The following is a 14232-nucleotide window of genomic DNA, read 5'->3' on the forward strand; positions in this document are numbered from 1 at the left end:
GAGCCTGACCCCCTGCTCCACACGGAATATAAAACCATCTGTGTGGAAATACATTCTGAGCTTCCTCCTGATCCTCTCACCAGTGCCATCACTGCTGGGGAGGAAGGCAAGAAGGGGTCTCCTCTTTCCGCCGGAGGCATTCAGGAAGCCGGGTGTCAGACTGGAGGGTCAGGGCTGGAGCTGGGACTCTCGGGTAAGACAGGGTGGGACACGAGCACCGGGAGCCTCGGCGGCCAGGGGGCTTCCCTGCGTTGGCTCTGGAGTCAGGCAGACCTCCCAGTCTGAATCCAGCCTCTCAGCCTGGTGCCTAATGACCCTGGCCAATTTACTCTCTTTCTGCCTTGGCGTCTTTATCTGCGAAGACGGCAGAATATAATACATACCTCCTAGAACTAACATGCAAGTTAAATAAGACAACTTTTCTTCATATAATCAGAAAAGAAATTGAAGGTGGAAAAATAAGAAAAGCATGAAAAAAACTAAATAAAACACATGTAAGCTGTCTGGTGCAGTTTCTGAGATCCAGGGCGTGCTCAGGAAACAACGACTTCTTCCCTTCCCCCCTCTGCCACCACGGGACTCTCAGGACGAAGGGGCGTGTCCCCAGTGGCGCCAAGGTCTGAAGGAGAGAAGAGAAGGAGGGACTAGCGGGGCGGAAAGCCCCTGCAGGGGAAGGGGAGCCCCCGCCACCAGCCAGGACACCACTTCCTTAGACAGACACACAGGCTGAGTCAGGGACTTCCCACACCTGGGAAGCTCCGTTTCTTAAAAAATTATAAAATGGGCTATATAATAAAACTCTCTGGGTTCCTGCATCTATTGCTGACAGAAAAAAATTTTATAGATGAATAAGGCTTAATATTTATGATTAAATTGATCATATTAAATAAACTTCTCAAATTTATAAATTTCCTGCAGAAATGAATGTCTTCTACCAGAAGAGATAAATTAGACCACAGTAGAAAGGGTAAGCGTGAATAGGATATTATAAAAACCACTCACTTTTATCCTGGATTTGGTTACAAGTCCTATTTCTTTTCATTAAGGAAGTTTTTCCCACTTCCAGCTTAAGAGTGATTAAATGACATGATTATCATTGTACATAAAACAGGTAACATAATTCCTTTTACTAAAAAAAATAAATCTCCAAACACAAACTTGAGGATCTCTCTGGTCTCAGCTTCAGGTGTCAGCACACTTGTAATTCAAGACGTGCTCTTCCCACACTTCCCACGGACAGACGGACTGCGGGGCAGAGGGCCCCGGCTCCACCTGCCCCGGTTCACAAGAACCCTCCCGAAGGCCCATGACCAAAGAAGGCCGTTGTAGGATAACAGAAAGTGTCGAGGAAACCACACTTATAAAGTAAGAGGGCGACCCTGAACCCCGTCACTTGTCCCCCCGTCAGCTTTTGCTGTCATCTGTACTTCAGACCCACAGCCAGCATATAAATGAAAATACAGCCAACACTTTTTGATAAATTATAAAATTGAACTCTCAAAAAAACAAAAATAAATTAATTGGAAACGTAAAACAAAACAAAATAAAACTTGTGAGCATAAGGGCTTTTATGAGTATTCTAAGAAACAAGGAACATTTCGAAGAAACTTTCCAAATCATTTTAGAGAATTTTTAAAAAATCATTGAACTAAAATGATAAAAGTTACATCAGAGAAAGGTTAAGTGAAATAATACACCTTTGGCCATTTCCTTTTTGGATCCGTCCCATTAAAAGAATTTCCATGCACAAAATTATTTAAAGATGAAAGGTTTTGATTTCTCTTCGTTCCACAACTCTCAATTCATCTACACTTTTCCTAATAAAAGGAAATTTAGAACTGAGAGAATGGCTTAAATTCAGTAAGAGCTTTGCAATCTTCACTTGCTGGTCTAAAAGCTGGTTATCCCACAAGGGGCAGCATGTTTTAACCTGTCAAGCACAGGTACGCCATAGGAGGTGCTGCAGCCCAACGCCCAGGAGACCACAGGTGCTCCATCACGCCAAAGTTCAGATTCATAACATGTCTCTGCAACACACAGCTTCCAAAACGCATGTCACAGCCACCTGGGAGCGACCGAAAGCTCCCCAAATCAGCCTGACTAAAGCCCTCCCCCCAGGGGATGGGGAAGGCAAAGAAAACACCTCTTTTAATGGCAAACACACTTTCACAATTTGAAAACTTGATTAAAAATTTAAAATATACATCAGAAATTGTGACTTACCACCATCGGATACGGTTGCGGACTGAAAGAAAAGAGAGAGAGACATGAGTTAATTAAGCCTCATGACAAAAGTCAGGAAATGGTACGTCCATCTGAGGAACAAAACTGGGAGATTCTTTGGAAAGTTCTTGGTTCTCAGTGCGGTATCTGAGGAAAACCCAACACCTCAGTGAGTCAAGAGTTACTCTCCCACTTCCTGAGTGAACTCCGCCCAAGCCGGGCAAGCAGGGCGACATCAGGACAACACGGAAGTCATCATCATTTTCATTTGAAAAGAACAAATCTGAGCACGGTTGACATCATAGTCTTAGTAGTAGCTTCAGTAGAAACAGCTTTACAAACTTCGGTCGATCGGCCAAGGGTCTGCAGTATCAAGGCAGCTGACGATCCATTTAGCGCTGCTTGCTTGCAAGTCAGCCATGCCAGTGCTGGGCACTGCCCTGGGCAGGTCACACCCCCACACTCGGTGCTCACCACGCCCCCCACACCGTGCACCAGGCTACTAGTATCCTCTCCACCCTATGGGGCGGAACCCAGGTCCAGAGAGGTGAAACAGCCCCAGGGGGATGGCAGAGCAGGGGTCAGCCCACAGCCAGGCCCTGCCCACCAGGCCCGGCTGCCCGCCAAGTGGTGGAGGAGCGGCTCTGAGCAGGTAGGTCAGGGGAGGTTTCCAAGGAGGGAGTCTGGAATAGGCTGAGTGACTGGAGGAGAGGAGGGTGGCTGGCTCAAAGGCACCAGGAACAAGAACAAACAAGTCATGCCAGAGAGAGAGGCAGGCAGTACTGGAAGGAGAAGGCTGTGGGGGAGGTCCTGGGCGGACAGACATTCAGAACAACAAAAAGCCACAGGGAGTTCTTTGCCAGGAACATCTAGAAAGACTATTTAGGGATGTACTTGAAGGTCAGACAGCTCCCTGGGGAAGGTCACTTCCACCTGGCGATGGGGAGGGAGAAGAATCCAGAGAAGTCAAGAAAGGGGAAGGAACCAGGGCTGAGGAAGGGGGATCCCAGGTGGCAGGGACTCCAGGAAGCCGTGGAGGAACCAACATGGGAAGGGCTGGGGAGCTTGGAGGTTGGGCCAGTTTGGTGCAGGGGTGACTTGCACCTTGAGATGTCCTGGTCAAAGCACAGGCCACAGCTCTGCAGAGCACAGGCAAAGGCCCCAAAGGCAGTGACCAGGCGCCTGGCTGCCCTCTACGTCTTCTACACACAGGACCGGGTGTAAGGAAACCTCCAGCTCCACAGGAGGATAAACCCACGTGCTTCCCAGTGGCCACAGAAGGATGCCTTCCTGGAGCTCAGTCTTTGCTGCAGAAGCCCCACCACCCTGGCTTGGAAATGGACTCGCACCATGTCCTCTCTCTGCAGAGGGTAGTGAGGCTGGAGTGCAGGCTGTGTGGAAGGCTTTGCCAAACGCTCAGTGGCAGAGGGAAGTGAACAAGAGTGCCTAGACCCTCTAGCTTACCAAACAGAGCCCGCGCCTCCTCAGCCTGAGGCCATGCACAACGCCCCTTTCCAAATCCGGGGCCTCCTCCAACATGTTTTAAGACCCCTAAGGACAAAATTCAAACAAGTGAGGCCTAGAGGTACCTCTGGGTTAGCCAGGCTTCCAGTTAAAGGCCCCTTCCTGTTATGACAGAGACATCATATGTCCTATACCACTGGGGAGCGAAAACAAACGTGTCATTTGAATTGAAAAATTCAATTATCCATGTCAACTGGCTTCCGCACTTACTGTTTGAGCATCCCACCCCAGTGCCAAAGCCCTCCAAGCCTTGCCTCCCAGCCTGAGTGGAGGATGGTGGGCCCTCTCCCATTCCAAGTAGACTTGGTCTCAGCCTCTCACCGTGTGGGAATTACACCTGCAAGACTAGAGAACCCAGATAAACGACCCCCCTCCTCCGGCAAACAGATGGTCTGTCCTCTGACAGCCAGAAGCAGCCACGCTGACAGTTCAGAATAGGGGCCTGTCCCTGTTTCACAACATCATGAGGCCCAGGTCAGAAAGACTCTGGAAACATATCCTGGCACCTTATCAATACGTTTTTCCATAGTAAAAACATACACTGTTATGTGTCCAGTTTTCAAACTTTCATCTTGCCAGACAGGCAGGCAAAAGAACAAACCCCAGCAAGCCAATACTTGGCCATCTGGCCAAGGGCCTGATTCCCACTGCAGAAGGCTGGGGTGGGCCTCCTCAGGGCCGACAATGCACAGGGGAAGTGGCTCTTCTTCCCACACTCACAATAAATCACTGACAGTCATGTTACAAATTAACTAATATCAAAGGCAAATTATTCCCTCGAGATTCTGAGAAGAAAATCTGCACGGCCCTGCACAAAGTAAGAAATACTGTCAATAATATCTGAAAATAAATTATAAAATGTAAACTTCATAAATATGAAGGAGGTAGTTCACTTCACATCACAACCAGGATTAAAACTAAATTCTCAGGCTTTAGCAGACTGAACAAAATGCACTAAAAGATCTCTATACACATCCCAAAAATGAAGTGAAACTCAAGATCCAGGAAAGAGGGGTGCCCCTGAAGCCAGAGACTCAAGAAGGTGGCAGATGAGAGTGGGATGCCCACAGAGAGACAAACAGGGGATGATTTTTCCTGAGCAGGTTACTTAATTTGCAAATAAATTATGTCTAATTATCATTAACCTAGCGCTTCTGTTCTCCGTCTAGTATTTATCCTATTTATAAGCACACACCTGGGGTGGTGGGATCATGCCATTACATTAACCGATACCCAGGTGCCTGCACACGAAGGGCCCACTCGATCCCCAGTCAGGCCTGGCTCCTTGGCCCTTGTGAGAAGGATGCAGAAGCAGGCTAAGGAGCACATCGCCAAGGGCCTCCTCCTGAGCGGAGGCGAGGTGTAAGCAGGTGAGGCAGTTAGTGCGATTCAGGTAACAGGTGTGTGGGGGGAGCATGGAAGACAGTGTGATTCACGTGGGGTCAGGGGATGAGGAAGCACAGGCAGCCAACCTGCCAACAACAGCGGGGGGAGCAGAACAGGCAGGGCACCCCCAAATCATTGCTGTTTGCCTCAGGATTAATGACACGTCCTATTCTGACCAAATTACCCTTTTTTAAGCCTAGTTTGCATTGGGGAGGGGGAAATCCTGGCTGACAGGGGGAAGCAGCCCCAAACAGCAAAGATTCAGAAACTCCCATAGATAATTCCCAAAGAGAATCCCCCACAAAGGGTAGGGAGGCCTGGCTGCAGCTCAGCGTGACTTTGACAGGTAGGCATTCCCAAACATCTTGGCATACTTAGACCACTAGACCCCAGTGACACTTAGGAATTACAACTTACCGTTCCTAGTGTTTATTCTGATACCATACAATCTGTACTAACAACTGGCTCTCATTACCCTGTACTTCTTGGGTTCTTTCCAAATTCCCATACCGACACGTTATACTTACAAGAAAAGTACAGCCACAAAAACAAGCTGCCAGGGAAACAAGGTCCCAGTTGGTTAGCATTTTTCTGTCTTTACAATTTAAACACATCCCATCAGTACACAGCCCTAAAAAGGTCTATAATACTCCTCCACATCTGGAATTTACACTAACGTAAATCCATTTGTTTTAAGGAAACTGTATAAAGTATTTTAGAGATGGAATTCAAGCTCAAACAATCTCCATTTCTCGGGTCAGCCTCTTAAACCTGATAGTTCAGAGGAAACCAATTTGGATTTATTTCCAGCAGGAAATTGATCGAGACCACACATGTTCCATGGATATTTTATTTTGAATTAACGTTTTGAAAGTTTTAGATGATTTATATGAAGAGGGCTATATGATGAATCTAGCCTTCATCAAGGTTGATTCTGTTAGTAATAGGAAACAAAAACAATTAACAGAATACATCATTTCCAAGTTACTTTTGTATACAGTAATATAATTTTCAGTTTTGAGCCACTGACAAAATTTCCTGCCTTGGAATAAAAAATATTAAATAACCACATATGATTCCTAAATAAGAGACTAAAGGCCTGTAAGTTGCCCAAATGTATCAAATGTTTTGAATACAAAGAGAAGAAATATAAATAATCCAATGATAAAAAAACCATAAGAATTTAACAACCCAATTTGTATCTAATACATATTGATTCGATCTTTTAAAAACCCTGATCTTTAAGTTTTAAGGCGACTCCTCGCTGGTCCAAGCAAAGAAGAGAGCAGGTCCCCGTGGGGAAGACTGAAAGGCAGGGTGGAGGGCGAGGCGGAGCGCACATGAGACACCGCCTAGGTCCGAGCCTGCTGGTGGGGTTATACCCGGCCTCGGTTCGGCTCGGCCTGCCCATGCCCGCTCACAGGCTCCCACGTGTCAGCCTGCTCTCTGCCCTGTGAGCTCAGGGGTCTTCACACCCAGCCAGGACCCTCTAAGGAGTTGTCAGATCAATCCAGTGGGCCGTGAGCAGCATTTGTTAAAAAATGAAATAAGATGGGACAGAATAACATGACAGGAAAATACAAAGTACAGTCATGTGTCACTTAATGACAGGGACAGGTTCTGAGAACTGCATTGTTAGGCGATTGCCTCATTGTGTGAACACCACAGAGTGTCCTTACCCAAGCCTAGACGATGTAGCCTACAACACACCTAGGCTACACAGCACTAATCTTATGGAACCACTGTCACCTATGTGGTCTGTCATTGACCAAAGCGTCATTATATGCGCACAGCTGCATATCTCAGGGTCTATGCTGTCCTTGAGCCTGGCTTCAGAGCTGCACATCTGTGTAGCACACACACATCCCCTGTGTGTGAAGTCCTGACTCTGACATGTTTCTCCTACTGTGGGTGGTAGTCCCAGTACTCTGAGAGTCAGTGCGCAGAAGGACCAACCCGTTCCACTCCTCAGCATGGAGCACCCCTTGCTGCACCCCAACTCTTGCCTGCAGCCTCCCTGGCAAGCCCACCTACCTGGGCTGCAGCTTCACTGACACCTTCTCAGGGAAGCCCTCCCTGCCAGGATCCCTGGGGTAAACCCACCACAGCCAAGACGACTGTCCTTACGGGGCAGGTCCCGGGTCCCTTGGTTACAGGACACAGAAGAGCCCTCTCACAGACCTCGCAGGGGCTCGAGCAACAGGGGCTGTGCTCCATGGCCCCTCCCCACACTAGGATTCCACAGCATTTTATCCCACCTCCAGCTCTCTCTATGTTCACACATGCGATTGCGCAGGACACATACACACACATGAGCACACACCTCACCCTCCCCCCCCAAACACACTACTTCTTTCCTGCAGGTTCAACCAAAGAGACAAGTGGACACAGGCTCAGGAGGTAGGGAAGAGGCATGCATCTAGGTTCAGACTACGATGTTTACAATAAAGAATTTCTGGGATCCACAAGAGAGTGATGACAACAGAATGAAGGCACGATGGGTGTGTTCAGTGCTACACAGTGACAAACAGGACAGCTGAACACAGGCATGGGATGTGGATAAGGAGGGCAGAGTCATCACAGCGCAGCCCACCACAGTTTGTGCAGCCTGAGAGGGAGAGGGGATGGCAGCCAAGGGCCTTCAATGGGATGACGGCAGAGCACTCAAAGGCAGAGGGGAAGCTGTACTTCTCTGTTAAAGTGTGAATGGGCACATGTGCGTGATTGTACGTGTGCACACATGCATATGTGTGCGTGTCCCAAAGGGCTCTTGAATCTTCAGTAAAATCAGAAGAAACCCAACCACGCAAAACCTTCAATGACCGCATTTTTCCTAAGAATTTCACAGTTAATACTCTTGCCCTGCCCTCAGTGAAGCCCAAGATAATTCATTATAAAAACTTTTAAAAGTCCAAAGTGACTCCTGGTGAAGCGGCACATGAGCTCCACATTAACACTAGGTATTCAGTGTAAACTTCTGACTTTACACAACAATCCTCTGACCTTGCTGTGAAATAAAGACTGCAGAATCCCTTTTCCTCACTGGCTGGTCGGAGTAAGAAAGACAAGAGTCCCCAAAGCAGAGGCGGGGGGGAAGGTGCAGAGGGGTCTGGCCCAACAGGACTAAACTCCTCCAAGTTAAGTTAAGCTAAACACTGGCCTTCCTGGAATGTTCTGGGCAGGAAGTGGCACTAAGTATAGTTCTCCGATAGACACTCTCACCGGGGAGCTCCTTCTGGATAAACAGCACGCTTGTTTATGTGCTGGAGACTAGAGTCCAAGCCCCCACTCCCATCTGAGGAGGAAGCCCATGGAAACGTTTTCTCATAAAGGCTGAGACGTATCAACAGTTTCAAAACCTCCACCCAGTGGAGTCCACCCCGAGCTGGAGCCCTCCGTCCTCCCCAGCAGCCCTGAGGGCGGGGGCCAGGCAGAGCCCAGGCTCAGGTGATTGTAGGTGCAGGTTATGGGGGTGCAGCCTTCCAACAAAATGTTGGCTGAGTATCTGCTTGGGGCCGGGCCTCCTCCAGACGCAGGATGCACACAACAAACCCGCAAACCCAGAATAGGCAGCCCAGCCCCCGTGGCGTTTATGCCGGGGGCTGGAGCTAAATCCAGAAATGTCAGGTCCCTGCCATCCGGGCGAGCGTGGTGCAGAGGAGGGTGGACATGGGTGGCCTCTTGGGCCTTCACTGGAGGCCGGGGTGTGGGAGGAGGGCTGACGCAGGGCAGAGTTGGCAGCCCCCAGGGCTCCAGGCAAAAGAGTGAGGTGGGTAAGGAGGGTAACGTAAGGACAGGTTTGGAGGGCCGGGTCCATGGGCCTGCCGACTGGGCGCTCCAGAGGTGGCCCGAGTGAAGGCGGGGGACTGAGAGAGGAGTCAAAGTCCAACTTGGGCACTTATGCCCACCGGCCTCCTGCACTTTCAGGGGGAGATGGGAGGAGACACGGACGTGCTGCCAGGTCTGGAAGGGTCCCTACTGGGGAGGGCAGACTCCAAGTGACAGCTCAGAAGGACCTAGAGAAGGAGAGAAGTGGTGGGGGAGGGTTGGTAAGAGGGCCCCCAGGAAAGCTGGTCAAATACTGGGACACACAGACAAATCCTGCTGTTTTAGGAGACCTGGCACTTCATGTGTAAGATGACAAGCACTGAAAGGGACCCCAGCTTCCACATCTGTTAACGAGAACCTCCATGCTCCCCGAGTCATTTCGAGATTGAGGGAGAGAAGGTGTGGAGCACTGGATAGTGCTCACTGCCACAAGCTCACCCCTCAGGACCCAGGAGAAAGGAGCCCGTGCTGACACACCGCAGGAGCCAGTGGGAGTCAGCACCCACCTTCCAGCGAGAGACGCGGAGGGAAAGCCACCAGTCGAAGGCGACCAACTTCTTAAAAGAAAAAAGAGAGGAAGATGTGGAAATAGAAACCTGGTATTTTCTCTCAACTATATGAGGTCTTCTTAGATAGATACAGGAATCAGAGCATTCTTTAGAAGTGAGAAAAGAATTTATGCAACCAACAGATTAAAGGGGATAAACGCAGATCGTTCCTAACAGACCACAGGCCCCTCCTCCACCCAGTTTTACGGTTGAAAGAGGTCTGCGACAAAGTAGGTGCTAACTGATCGATGGATGGGCAGAGCACAGAGGGGCTGCACCAGCCTGATGCAGAGGACAGATGCCGTACGTGGAGTCAGAGAGGCCAACGTGGGAAAGGAGGTCAGTAGGCAGGCAATGAACAGAAGTCAGTAAATCTGAGCTAAGAAAAGAGAAATTCAGTGAAAGGCAGAAGTCCGTGACAGCCCATCAAGCTAAGAGATTCAGAGACAACCAGGCGAGGTGTCCTCAAACACATCAGCCCACAGAAGGCCATGCCTGACGCGCTCCCTCACACCCCACGGCCAGCCCAGCAGCCCGGCCCACGTTCCACCGTCACCACAACCGTGGCTCCTCTCCACACCACCTCCCATGTGCCTGCCTCCACCTCGACGGCCCCCTCCTTCCCTGGAACCCTGGCCGGGTCCTCATGCAGAGTCCTGGGCCAGAGTCTGTGCTAGAGACTCTCCAGAGGGGGTCACCGAACTCCTGTTCTCAGATCTCTCCTCCTGCCCACGTTGCCTGCCCTCAGGAGACCCATGAGAGGAGAGGGCTGAGAGTTCTAGTCAAATGACGCAGGGGAAGGAAGGCTGGGCTGCTGGAGCCAGACAGCCCCGACTCCTCCTGACCACTTCTCCACCTTCCCCATTATGCCTCCACTTCCCCAGGCACAACCGCAGAGCCCTCCCTCTTCGATGCCAAGGCTCCCTCTTCCCCAAGCCTCTCCAGGGCTTCTCTGTGGGACCCATGACATTTGTATTCTGCACTCGCACAGCCACCCCTGGGATCCAGCACCATCACTCCCACCAGGGGCCCTGCAGCAGCTCACCCCACTCCTGTAAGTGCGCAGCGGGGCTCCACGCTGCCTGGACAAGAATATTCAACTTCGGGGCCGGCCCCATGGCCGATAGTTAAGTTTGCACGCTCTGCTTTGACGGCCCAGGGTTTCGCCAGTTCGAATCCTGGGTGCGAACATGGCACCACTCATCAAACCATGCTGAGGCGGCATCCCACATGCCACCACTAGAAGGACCCACAACTAAAAAATACACAACTATGTACCGGGGGGCTTTGGGAGAAAAAGGAAAAAAAATAAAATCTTATAAAAAAAATATTCAACTTCTTATTATACTGCAACTCTTCTTTGTTTTCAAGGCTTCCATGGAGCCCCCGTGCACGAAGAGGCAAAAGCCTCTTGGTCTCTGGAGGTTCTCTCCGTCCTCCTCTAGCAGCCCAAAGGGCCCTGCCTGGGCAGACAGGTGTCAGAACAAACCTGTTACACTGATGGGCTTCCAAATCCCCAAGGGACAGCCTCAAGAGACACACCTCTGCCAAGCAAGCAACACGGCAGAATGTGTATTCTACGACCAAGAAGGGAAGGACAAACCGTGGGAGGGACTGACCACCCTCCACAGCCCTGGCCACCTGAAGCAGGCACTGACGGGGCCCCACATCTCAGGCTGATGCACTGAGCATGAGGGTCTAATGCCAAGTGAGAGCAGAGCAGGGACACCACGGGAAGGGCTCAGGGACAAAGCAGCAGGTCAGACAGTGCCCTGGGCTAGGGACCGAGCTGAGGTGGGGGCTTGCTCCTGCAGCTCAGGGGAGGATGGAAAGTAAAACCTGTCTGTGACACTGTGATAGCCACAGCTTCACTAAATTGCCAATGCCCTGCTCTCAGGCTAGCTTAGGAAGCCCTCCACCTCAGGACCGGAGGGAAGCACCCCACTGGAGCAGTATGTGGTGAATTTTGTCACAGTCATCTCAGACTGCTGCCCTGGCCACAGCGCTGAGATAGGCAGCCTGTCCCCACTAAGCCCCATAGCAGAACCCCAACCCAAGCAACGCCTGGTCAGACACAGCAGGGGAGCTCTGGGTGAGAGTCCAAGGTCAGGGATGGGGGCTCACACAGGAAGCTTGTTAAACCTTTCTTCTTGTGACAATTCATATTTCTTTTAGGCTGTGGGTTTTCATGTCTCCTCAATCAGTATCTTTCTAGCATCTAAGACAGTGACACCCCATCGTGATGTGTTTTAAATACGACAAATCGCTTTGTCTTGGCAAAGGAGCATATCCATTTTCAAAGTCTACTAATGCTGGATCTCATTTTTAAAAAGACGGGGAAACCGTGATCAGCTCATTTGGCCACTGAGATCCTCATGTTCTTTCTGAGTCAGAATCCCATCAGCTCTCCTCTGTGCTTCTTGTCATTATGGGCAATAGCTCCTCTCAAGGCTTAAGAGTTCTCTACTCAAGGTGAAAGACGCTTACAAGAAACACAGAGCCTTTTAAAAAACCCTCTCACAAAGTACAACTTTTACTGCGCACATATATACTAGGGATGGAGCCCCAGCCTTCTTGTGACACCCACATTTTAAAGATAAAGAATCTGAGGCTCAAAGGGATAGGCAGTATGCTTATGATCACAGAGCCGGCAAGGTGAGGAGCCAGCCTTCTGACACAGGTCCCTCCAACCTTAAATTCCCTGCACCGCGTGACTTCTCAAGCACTGCAGGGTCAGCCCCTTGCAGTGACTGCCCAGGAAAGCGGGTCCTCTGCCCTCTCTCCCACTGGCCGCGTGGAGCCAGGAAGAGCTGCTGCATCGAACGCCCTCCCCACGACCTGCCACCGAACCTCTCAGCGTGAGAGGGAGCGGCTCATTTTCCAAAGCTTTAAACACAACCACACCAACCAGATTTTGTTAACACACTCGTGTAAACAATTTATTTGCCAGTTTGAGTATTTGCAAAAATTTCTAAGGAATCTAAATCATTTATATGCAAGTACAAAGGCAGATTTTTAGTGACCTTTTTGTTTACTCAGAATAAAAAACATTTTCTAAAACTTGCCTTTATATAGTCTTGAAATGAAAGTGCAATCTACGTATATGTACAAATAACTAACTGGTTAATTGGTCCATTGAGGACATAATATACCCAGAGTTCACTCTTCCACCCGGGAGGTGACGGGGAACGTACAGGAACACAGCATTACCCTGCCCAGGGGCAGCAGAGGAGCCAGGCAGGGAGGACGTCCACAAACATCCAAGTCAGCTTTATTACTACAAGGGGTTTCCAAAACACAAAGGGAATATTTAAAAAATACACTAAACTCTGCACTTATTTCATAAGCCTAATTCTTGACCATCCAGCAGCCCTATTTCTATTTTCTATTGACAAGGAAGGATGTAGGTCACTTTCCCATGCCCAACGTCCAAACTAGTGGCCTCTGAACCAGCAGCTTCTCCTGCAATTCTCTACAGAGGTTCTAATTCTATATGGGGAAAGAATATTAAGATGAAACAACCTTTAGAAAAGAATGAATTTAAAATCGGTACCCAGTAATTAGTAAAGATGATTGAAAGAAACTTCAAATTTAAATAATTTAAATTTATTTTTACCTTTACATCAACATAGCACAGCCACGAGAAGGAAATAAGAATTATTCTTTTTATTTAATCTCAAACCTTTTAAAAAAGTCCTATAGTAAGTTCTACTTCATAAACTCAGATACTAATCAGTCATTAAATGATTGCCGGTAGTTCTCTGTGCATGTACAGGAAACAGTCACTCGCTACATCTAAAAATGTACGACATAAAACCCTAAAAAAGAGGATTGGATTTTAAAGAGTATTTAAAGAGTATTAGATTTTAATACATTTATCTAGTTGAAATTTAATATTTCAATAAAATTAATTCACTCATCTTTACATTCTATTAGAATTACTAGGGTAAGAACAAGAAAAACATTGATGCCTTCCGTAAGGCTGCCTTAGAACGAGGCAGCTTGACCCTCTGTGAGGGTGGGCTGGACCCGGCATGACCAGGCGGCCGCCCAGGAGAGCTCTGGGTGTTGGTCTGTGTGCCCAGAGATGGGCATTTCCCTCCACAGGACTCACTCCAAGCTCCATGAAGCAGACACAAGAAACGCGATTTCAAAGGTTATACTCACAGGCTACCATTCACCAAACAGGCTGAAAATAAAGCAGTAACCAAGAAGCCAAGTTTTCTTACCGATTGTCTAAATGACAAGAAACAGCTGGAATAACTTACCTGCTGATCATTTAAAACGTGCGTTTCCTTTGACAACCCTCTTCCCAAATTCATCTTAAGACAAGAAAACTTCCAACCCACACCAGGCACGCAGATCTAAAATCTACCATTTAAGACCGCAGCATGCCTGTGCCTGTCAGGAAAGTTTAAAGACATTTCAGTTGAGTTCCATTTCACTCCCTTCGTAACCCATGGCAACAGGACACTGCAGGAAGCTGTGGTTTGCCAGGGATTCAGACTCTCTCAATTGTCTCATACAAAGAAAAAAAAAGCCGTTTACATAAATCGCGCTGTGAGATCATTTTTAAAGTATTTCCTCTACCAAATGAGAAAAATGAAACTTCAGCTGATAGGGGTAATTTCTCAGTCAGTACAACAGCTGCAGAGAAGCTGTTTCTTCAGCAGGGTGGTGCAGTTCACAACCTTAATTACAGTGGCTGACAATTCTATTATAA

The 14232-nt window shown here is 48.8% G+C and overlaps 1 protein-coding gene across 6 annotated transcripts in view; it reads right to left on the reverse strand.

The window, feature by feature from the left end:
• RGS12 (regulator of G protein signaling 12) overlaps window positions 1–14232 on the reverse strand; it is a 132766-nt gene that overhangs the window by 52597 nt on the left and 65937 nt on the right. For 5 of the 6 annotated variants that reach the window (XR_011538379.1, XM_070613442.1, XM_070613444.1 and 2 more), the window contains one exon: window positions 2224–2245. Coding sequence is in view for 3 of the 6 variants with exons in the window: in XM_070613442.1 (XP_070469543.1) it covers window positions 2224–2245 (22 nt within the window). In the remaining 3 variants the exon portion in view is untranslated. Of the gene's footprint in view, window positions 1–2223; window positions 2246–13777; window positions 14178–14232 lie in introns of those variants that run through there. The other variant, XM_008531798.2, reaches the window with a different exon arrangement.

Source organism: Equus przewalskii, chromosome 3 (genome assembly GCF_037783145.1).
Source record: "Equus przewalskii isolate Varuska chromosome 3, EquPr2, whole genome shotgun sequence".
Classification (NCBI taxonomy): domain Eukaryota; kingdom Metazoa; phylum Chordata; class Mammalia; order Perissodactyla; family Equidae; genus Equus; species Equus przewalskii.